The sequence below is a fragment of the Ambystoma mexicanum genome, chromosome 5q, assembly GCF_040938575.1.
Source record: "Ambystoma mexicanum isolate Mex_15411 chromosome 5q, UKY_AmexF1_1, whole genome shotgun sequence".
Lineage (NCBI taxonomy): Eukaryota > Metazoa > Chordata > Amphibia > Caudata > Ambystomatidae > Ambystoma > Ambystoma mexicanum.
Window position 1 is genome coordinate 118,625,322 of NC_090933.1, and position 10,470 is coordinate 118,635,791.

The 10,470-nt window shown below is 44.6% G+C and overlaps 1 protein-coding gene across 1 annotated transcript in view; it reads right to left on the minus strand.

Annotated features, from left to right (window-relative positions):
- Positions 1-9,721, minus strand: part of LOC138497282 (dynein axonemal heavy chain 5-like) — a 1,499,851-nt gene extending 1,490,130 nt beyond the window's left edge. The window contains exons 1-2 of the mRNA XM_069620634.1: positions 9,489-9,721; positions 3,591-3,789 (exon numbers count right to left, since the gene is read on the minus strand). Coding sequence (XP_069476735.1) covers positions 3,591-3,780 — 190 coding nt within the window. The 5' untranslated portion in view covers positions 3,781-3,789; positions 9,489-9,721. The remainder of the gene's footprint in view (positions 1-3,590; positions 3,790-9,488) is intronic.
- Positions 9,722-10,470: the final 749 nt, after the last annotated feature.

Sequence of the window (10,470 nt, forward strand, 5' to 3'; positions counted from 1 at the left end):
GAAATCCAGACTAGTAAGAATAGTACTAAGAATAGTAAGCATTCTATGGCATGAGACAAAAGCTTATTAAGTCCATCTAGATGTGTGCACAATTAGCTTACAAAATGTATCATCACTGGACCAGTCGGACGAACGAAGAATGCCCTTGAACCTGACAAAATGCGCCACAAAGATACAACTATCAATACCTTCCTGGACCATGGCACAACAAACCCAAAGCCGAAGTTGGGGGGAGGTGGAGAGACAGGAAGTATGGCCTGCAAAAGGTGATAAACAACTGATACGAACACTTTCATAGGCCAGCCATACTGGCTTCTTAAGCACGCAGATCATGCAAATAAAAGTCTGGAAAAAAGGAAAGCAATTAACTATTGAACTAGTTTTAGTCCAATGATTAACATGAAACTTGATCTCACCAGGCAAAATGTACCTTCCAGAGAGGTTAAGGCAATCTGCCCCCCTTTCTCAAGGATGCCAAGGCCATTTGCCTAACTCTTAACTACAAGGGCCTGAAGAGACAACTCGTGTTGACAGGGGAGTTCCTGAGCATAGACAGAACAAATTTCAACTTCCTACATACAGGTATATTAAGAACAAGTTGAAGGATGAGAGCTCCCGATACCCCTCAGCACAACCTACAAATTAGTGGATGAGCCACCAGTCGTAAACTCCTGACTAACGCATGTCTGGATGAGATAGCAGATATGTACGTATTGACAGTGCCATGAGATAGTCAAGACGTTAGGCCTAACAGAAAATTTACCACAAGAGTTAATCCACCATGAAAGGGTTCCAAGCCCCTCCAGTGCACCAGTCAACCCATCCCTCCAGGCAGCCTCATATACCTTGAATCTAATGGGATTCAAGAATCTCATAAGGGCCAAAACTATCTTCAAAATGAACTCATGAAACCAATGTTCCCCAACACAAGACATGCCATCTGTTGCAGAGATCGACTGAGAGCCAGAAATAGGGATGAAGAAGCCGGTCCATTTCAAACACCAGAAGCAGAATCAGGCATTCCAGGACCATTTCCAAAGCCAAAGGGTTGTCACCATTACCATCATCATGTCCTGCAATTGTGCCTGAAGTAGAGCATTTGCTAACGTAGCGCACGGAGGGAATGCATAATGCCTCCTCGTCCATCCCTCATGGAAAGAACATCCACCCCCCTGGCGAAAAAGTGGGAATTTCGGTGTTAGGCAGGATGCAAAGGGATCCAACCACAACAGACCCCAACGTCTTTGAAGATAACAGACAAATAGAAACAGAGTCTCGAGTCGTTTGCGTTTGACCACTGACATAAGCACCATTTGGCTACCAGACAGAGAGATGCTAGTTAGTATTCGGTCTGATCTTTGATGTAAGACTTTATAATCAGACCCAACAGGAACAGTAGTGTCTCTCCCAGCCTTTTTATGGAGCAAACAGCTGCATTGTTGTCCATTAATATAGATACATCACGCAATGCGAGCACCAGTCTGCAAAGCACCTGATTGCAAAAGAACCAACAAACATCTCCAAACAATGAAAAAACTAGAAGGACTCCTAAGTAGACGATAGCTCTCCAGTCCAGTTCAAACCATACCTGTGCCCCAAACCCTCCGACAAGTGCTGGATCTAATTGAAGACTGGGGATTGTGTGGGGTAGGGGGCAGTAGCGAAGATTCCCCTTCTGTTCCATGCCTCTAAATGAGCCACCAATCAAGGTAATGCTTTTCTTACTTCCATTGAAAACAGAGCCCATTTTCAATAGCCCAGTCCTCCATGAAGAATGTAAATCTTCAACCATCCGCTCCCTATATTGGAGAGCCTGGGAAAATAGTTTTTAATAAGAAAAGACCTATCAGTCAGGCCAGATGGCCGGCAGAACAGACAGATAAGCAAAAGGCCCTTCTCCCTCCTGATCACCACTTACTTTTTCTGAGGGAGGCAGAGAGTTGCAGACCTGCATTCTGTCACAAATGCCAAAATGGCATGGCCTGTGAGGAAGTCACATACGACTTGTGGAAAATTATGATAACCCTGTTTTAATGCACTGAAAGCAGAGTCAAAACAATGGGTAACCTGAGCTGAACTGCTCATGATGAAGACATTGTCCAGGTAAATCACAAGTCTTACCTAACTTCCCCTGAGAAACGGTCATTGGCCTGAGTAACTTGATGAAACACAGAGGGTTGAGGACAAATCAAAGGACGAGCTAAAAACGGCAAAACTTCCGTTCCCAACAACACTGTAAGAAACGCATGTGTGCTTTGAAATTTGGGAACATGAAATAGGAATCCTTGAGGTCCAATCTCACGAGCCAGTCTTCTGACCTCAACATCTTTTTGTTGATGCAGTAATCACTTCTATGTTGAAGTGCTGATAAATGGCACATATATTTAATTCCTTCAAACTTTTGACTGGCAAAAGCCCTTGTCCCTTTTTTTCATCAAAACGATGAAGTTGATGAAAAGCCCCAGAAGCCAAACACCTTTATCCACTGTCATTTTCAATACTAGTTCCTGACTGTCCAGGGAGATCAACAGGTGCTCTCCCCAGATAAAAAGGGACACCACCTTTGAAGACCTCAAGCAGGAGTGGCAATGAAATCCTGCATGGTTTGATCCATTCAATGGCAGTTTGGAGTAAAGTGGCTCCTCAATAAACCTTTTAGAGGAAATGAAACCTACGCTTGTTAAATCCTGACCTGCCACAGCAACATCTAAACCGATAGGATCTGCCTCCCTGAGATTTCTGTGGGAAGAAGGACTGCTTTGGTCTTTGTGGGCAGGGATGGTACTTAGCCTGCCTTTGGGGTACAGGGCATGAGGAGCAGGTAGCACTGGCGGCAGACTGGCCCCTGTTACAGCCGAACCCTGGAAGAGACGATTGGCAAAAAGAATCATCCACAAATAGGATTGGACATTCTCCAAAAAAGTGAAGGCGTTCACATATTTGCAGAGTTCTTTTACAATCTCATTTCCGTACAAAAGTGGACTTGTTTCCCCATTCCCGTAGCATCGGCCAAACCACCCAAATTAGAAATTATCTTGAGCAGGATACCCTTATAACTTTCCTGTCTAATGATAGTGTTGATGACTACCAAGAACACAAAGCACACTAGACCCAACCAGTAATCTCACTGTGAGCAGATTCCCATTGTAGCTATGAGGTAGAACCGATTAGGTCTTTCTATGATGTCACATGATATTGATGCAATCTGAAGGCAGGCTACCAAATGGCATGGAGTTAAATTACTAGTCCTATGGGCAAAATACGAAGGATAAACACTCACATACACTGAAGGAAAGGGTAGAACAGGAAATGCTTTTGAGGGAATAGCATTTCCCATAGTGATTAATCATGGGCAAAACTTTCCTTAAATTCTCTGCAAACTACATACAGAAGATTTATGTGGCAACATAAATAAATCTCGCTCTGCTGCAATACGATCGATAGATACAAAATAAACTGACTGGGGTTGCCACACACTAGATTGAGGTTTTGAACATCATACCAGTCAAATCAGTTTGCTCTGTTGCAAATCATGCTAACAAACACACATTGTGTACTACTGTGAGAGTAATACACATGTATTGCTCTACCTTTATTCAAGGAGATCAGCGGTGGGGAGAGAGGCTGATCATTGCTGCCCTTTGGAGATGTTCCACTTTGATTGCTATCATCTACTTCAGAAGGGTCTTCATCAGCAATCCCATTGGGGAGAGCATCTTCCTCTGCAATTGCAGGAGGATGTTCATCCAGGCCCGCCTCATCTCCATCGATGTTCTCCATTAGAAGCACCTGTACAAAATAGAGACATGCAACAACATGATCTTCAAATCCAGAATGTGTGTGGAATTTGAGTGTAGCAGTCAAACCGAAAACAGAACAATCAAAATCCAGAGGATCTAAAAAAAAAATAAAAAAAAGCAAGCAATCGTGAAAGAGTGATACCCTAAAAGGATATGGTCTACATTTGGTTGCTACATTCATAAACTGCAAGGATCCCTTTGTAGGGATTCATCACGTTACCTTATGATAAGCAAATGAAGAAGAGTTCCATGGGGTATTGAAAACTGGCAACTAGAAGAATGAATTTGACTAATAAATGTATCCCAATTGTATTGATGTACTAGCCCATTGCTATAGAGTGTATACTACTGGAACTAGTCATCTACCATGGATTGTTTGACCACCTGAACTAGCCCATTGCCATAGATTGTGTACTACTGGAGCTAGTCCCCTTCCATTGATTTTTCGACCACCTGAACTAGCCCATTGCCATAGATTGTGTACTACTGGAACTAGTCCTCTACCATTGATTGTGTGACCACCTCAACTAGCCCATTGCCATAGATTGTGTACTACTGGAACTAGTCCTCTACCATTGATTGTGCGACCACCTGAACCAGTCCATTGCTAGAGACTTTACTACCCAGACAAACCTTTCCAACAGCACTATTCCCCTAGTCAGGCCTGAAATAGCATCCAATTTCAGCATGGGATCACTAAGACATGTGACACTCACGATGGCCTCCATCCTCCCGCTCTGTCTCAATATATATAGCACCATCTAAGCTCCCTCCAAACACCTGGGCCAAACCACCACTCACAATGGCCTCAGGAACGCACCCCCCCAACCGCCACTATCACCAGCAGATTGGATCACCAAATGTGCTACCCCTCCTACACCTCTCATACCCTGCCCTACCCATCTTAGAAATGCTAAACTAGGGTCCCGTACCAACACACCTAACACTGAATCTTGACATTCCTTGCCCCTTGCACGTAAGAAATGCCCGGCAAAGCTCACGCATTCACTCCAAGCATTTACCCGCTAAAACAACCCATCAAAAGTACGGAAAACTTCCAACCCAACGTACACCACTACCACAAGTGGAAAAACCTAATAACCTCTCCCCCGATTCACCAGGCAATCGATCACCTGAGATCTCAGTAGTCCCAGCCGCTTGTAAACTTAAAGGTGCCCTCATCAATGCTCGCTCCTTAGTCGCCCACTCTCCTGACACTGCAGATGTGATCACATCAAACAAACTGGACTTCCTTCCAGTAACTGAAACATGGTTACACCCCTGCTGCAGGACCTGCTCTCTCTATTGCTGTCCCTGAAAACTACTCTATCTTCAGAACTGACAGAGCAACTGGGACAGGGGGTGGAGTAGCAGTCATTGCCAAAACCAACTTAAATATCAGAGAAGTCAACAACATAGACATGACATCTGCTGAACTACTATTGTTCAAACTTCCACTGTCCAGCTCTAAAACCATTCTCTTCCACTTAATCTACAGGCCTCCAGGGGCTATCACCTCCTTCGAGGAAGACATCTCCCATCTACTAACAGCCAATACTAAACCAGGTTCCCAAATCACCATATTGGGCGACTTCAACCTCGGCTTACAAGACCTCAACGACTTAAATGCCACTGTAATTAATTACACTATAACACAACTAGGCTTGACACAACACATTAACAAATCCACACACATTAAAGGCAGAACACTGGATTGGCTTGCCGAAGTCCACTGTGACATCTCAGTGACCGACATTACACCTTGTGCCTGGTCAGACCACCATCTCATTACCTTAACAATACCCATAGCTATACAAAAGAAGGAACACACTACCAAGGCACCTAAAACCTTAGCCAGAAACAAACGTAATATCACCATGGAAAATCTGAGACCACTGATAAAACCCATCACCTCCATAAAGGGCAACTCCTCCAACACTAATGCCACATCATTAGTCGATCTCTACAATAATACCTTGGAACAAGCTCTGAACAAAATAGCTCCTTGTAAATTAAGAAAGACTAAACACACCGCCCATGTGAACAAATGGTTCTCAGCAGAACTAAAGGCACTGCGCATACCAAACAAAAATTCTCCCTGACAGCAGCCACTTATAAAGATGCTATTATGAACGCCAAAAAAGAGATCTTCAATACTAGAATACACAATGTCAAATCAGGCACAAAAGAGCTCTTCTCCATTTTACGAGAACTGGAATCCCTTGTGCCCCCCACCAATGACTGCATCAAGGACAAAACCTGGTGTAACAACATTCACCAAGATCTCTCAAATGCAATAGCCTTATTACAAGCTAAAATAAAAGCCAAAAAAGCCAGTCTCATGCCCAAAGATTATCCCAGCCCTCAGCCCCCTGACATTGCCCCCTTTTTCACTTCTCACCCATCACAGAGGATGAAGTAATAAATATAATAGCTAGCTTAGAACCCTCTAACTGCCTAGGCGACTTCTGTCCTGCCTCAGTCATTAAAGATGGGGCCAGAGACCTTGCCCCCTTCATCACATCACTGATTAACGCCTCGTTCAAAAATGCAACTGCCCCAAACAACCTCAAAAAGGCTTGGGTCCTACCCCTGCTTAAAAAACCCAACCTAGATCCCAACACGCCGACCAATTATAGGCCCATTACAACAGTCCCCTTCCTCCTAAAAATACTAGACAGAGTAGCCTACTTCCAAATACAACAACTTTTGGAGAACAACCTTCTAGGACTGCGACAATCTGGCTTTAGACCTAGGCATGGGACGGAAACAGCCCTCCTGGATCTAAAAATCCAAATGGATGAAGCCAAAGACAAGGGCAAGCGGGCCATCCTGCTCTTGTTGGATCTGTCCGCAGCCTTCGGCTTAGTCGAACACAAAATTCTCACCGAACACCTCTCCTCAGCTGCTGTATTCTCCAATGATGCCACCAATTGGATTCGATCCTTCCTATCGGACAGAACGACCAGGATCTTCTCTCCATCTGGTGGCGCTACCTCCGACCCTGTCCCAATCCAATGTGGAGTTCCCCAAGGCTCCTGTATCTCCCCCACACTTTACAACATCTTTACCAAGCTCCTCTTCGACTGTCTTGACAACCTGGGTGTCACATACACTAATTACGCGGATGACACCCAGGTCCTCATTGACATCACAGGGAGCTATGACAAGGATGTTGCTAAACTGAACGAGATCTACCTAGGAATCCAAGCATGGATGGCCACCCACGGCCTCTGCTTAAACGACGATAAGACGGAACTGCTTATTGTCGGCTCACAGAATCGCCTCAATAAACTGCATCCGAGATACCAATCCTTCTCCATCGATGGCAACATCATAAAAGTGTTGAAAGAAGTCAAAACTCTGGGGGTGTACCCTGACGCAACACTTTCTCTTAAAAAGCAAATTAACGCCACCATCTCAGTCACAGCCTATACCAACAAACTCATAAATGCCTGCAAACCATCCTTATCCACCAACAGCCGCCTTAAACTGGCTAGAGCCCTCATACTGTCCAAGTTGGACTATTGCAACACCCTATTCCTTCCCTCCATTAACAACCTGAATAGACTGCAAATAATCCAAAATAATGCCCTCCGCTGTGCTCTCAATCTTCCACGTAAGGCCCACGTCTCCACACTCAAAAAGGATTCCCACTGGCTCCCCATCCGGGATAGAATTAAACTGCGGACATTCGTCATTACTTACAAATGCCTATACCTGACTGCCCCACGCTACCTCTCAGCCAAATTTACAAGACAGAACTCCACCAGATCACTTTACCTTCACCAACTCAATATACCAAAGTTCAACCTGAAAACAGCTGGGGGAGCTAGCTTCCCTGTACAGGCAGCCAAACAGTGGAATGCACTTCCTACGGCTATAAGAGCCGACACTTCATTCTGGTCATTTAGAGCCAAAGTCAAGGAACTGCTTAGCACTCAACAATTATCAGACCAAGGCTCTTAGCTATACCCAACGGATCCATTACCTTACTTATGTATTTTCAACAAATCTAATATCTGCCTCCTCAATCAAATGTATGTTATGCTTGCGGCGAACCAAATTGTAACTGGCCTGCTATATTCTACTATGCTTCTCCCTGGACCACTCTGTAACCAGGTCCCTCGAACCATACTGTAATGTTTCATACTCACATGCTCGTATTTGCAACAATCTGTAACTACTGCTGTACTTAAAAGAATTAGCGCCCAGTTACCCGAGGGTTCGGCAGCGCTCTACAAATAAACAAACTCAACTAAACTATTTATTAGTGAAAGACTATAGTGCTTTGAACAGAAGCACTGTGTATACTGACATATTGTGGGTGGACCAATTCCATTGGTGGGTACTTACCATAGATTTGTATTACACATATTGGATCGCAAATGGAACTGGATAGCAGAGGGGTAGTGGAAACAGTATTTGGTATGGAAAAGACATTTATAAAAGCAAAAAACACATCTTGTAGAAAGAAATCCCAGCACTAGCTCCCCAGACCTAACTACACTCGGGAGTCACCCAGAAATCGATTACTGGGGCAACACAAGACTATCATAAAGCTGAGGAAATTGGCTGGGAGGATTATTCAGGACAGGTCCTGCCAATTAATGACTTGGGGGGCTATTCCAGGTAGATTAAGAGCCACCACAAACCCAATCACAATCACAATGGTGAGGTTTTTGAGTTGAAGGAGCAAGGAGTTCAAGCAGAAAGAGTAAAAAGTGTGTGGGGGGGGGTGCAGGGGGTTTGGTGATTGATGATCGGAGAGGTTGCCTTGGGAATTAATCAGCAAGGGGAAGAAATGTAGGATACATTCGGCCAGAAAGAGTGGAGGGGCGATCCCAAGGATTGCTTTGGAATTCATAATGTGCGATTTTGCCTGGAAAGTCACCACATGTGGAGGCGGCAGTGGTAGAGGTAGTGGATGAGGAGCGAGGGAAGTTGTATAGGCGGAAGTGGCAAACTTCGGTGTTAAGACTGCGTGTCCTGTGAGAAGGCTGGAGCAGTAATTTTAAAGATAGCGTGTTGTGTTTTTCCGTTTGAAACAAAAAAACATTTATTGTAAAGTGTTCCCCTTCTACTACGTTAAATTTAAGGACAACTTGTTTTTTCCAAGTCTGAATTAAAGTTTTTTTTTTCTTTTTTACTTTACACCAACTGCAGCGTTTCTGAAGTATATAGAATTTAAACTCGCACAGGTACAGCAATGCAGTTTCTATAAGTTCATTATAGAAAAGATCACCCATTTTGAGTTAGACTAATGTGACCTAAACTCCTAACAAGCTTTTTTCAACCGATATCACATGCGGCAATTCTCATTAAGATAAAACATGGGACGCTAATTATTTAATGTTATGCCACAAGATTGCAATTAATTTTTTTCAGGATAAATTTACTGTACGTCAAATGACAGAACCTAAAAGAAAACGTCGGGTTTCCACGTGTAATAAACCTCCCATTTTGGCACGGTACTATGCATGTGTGCGTTTTATATAGCAGTGTACCTGTTAACCAATGACACGGTTTGTCACTTGGGGACTAAAGGTTGGACGCTTATGTTTTCTGCTCACAGTGCTTCGTTCGTTTTCTAAAATGTATAACTTGTGGCGGCATACGTTTGGTTTTATCGCCCTAAAGCAGCAATATAACGCCAGCTTAAAAAGAGACAGGTGTGGTAAAACTTACAGTTCGCCGGTATCTCTTTCTCGGCTGCCACAGTCACTACTCTCGCGCCCTGCTGCCTGTGGCTGAAGCCACGTCCTCTGGCTCCTCACTTCCTGCAACCCTGCCAGTTAGCATGGGACGCTGCCATGGCAACCAGTTGGAACGTGACCTCCTACTCGGGAAACAGATTTTTAGATGCCCTGAAAGGTCATCAACTTTTATTTGGAGGGAAAAGTCGCGATATTCTAAGCGGGTGAAAGTAAGAGGAGACCACTTTTTAATATATATTTTCTACGTCTAAGGTAATGGCAGAGTACCAACATGCAGCGAGTGCCGTTGTCAATGAGCAAAACTCAGCGCAGCTTTCCTGTTGCTATGGGATACAGTGGGAGGAATCGTACACTGACTCCGAGGGGGTAGTGTGTTGTTGTATCCCAGCAATGAGGCTTTGTCACCGGACAGAATTCGCCGGAGGGCATTGGGTCTGCGCATGTTTGGGGTAAAGTTAGGATTCTTCTGCCTGCTGTCACTCGAATGTGTTGCTGAGCGAAATGCTAACTGCACGCTGTAACTAAGACAGAAGAGTTAACTTGGCCTGCATTAATGTGCCGGGGAAGTTGGTATGCCCAGTGACTCTGTAATGGTCATAATTTTGTCTGTTGCACCGTCCCCCAAACAATTCTACCAAGTAATGTATATGTTTGGCTTACTGTAGTGGCTTCATATAAGACTCACAATGATTGATGTAAAGTATTTAATGAAGATTGCCCAGGCTCACAGCACTGGGTAGTCTGTTAGCGGTGTTCCGACACCGCCTTCTGTGAGCCCCCCACCCCCTGTGACACAGAGACACAGAGGCAGAGATGTAGCTCGTGTGGGCTCCACGGTGGTACTGACGCCACCGGGGAACGCCCTGTTTATTTATACAGAGCACGCGACGGAGTGAACGTCACCCCGTCGCGTGCGCGGCCATTAAAGGGCCAGCGCCACACTCCTCCTTTTT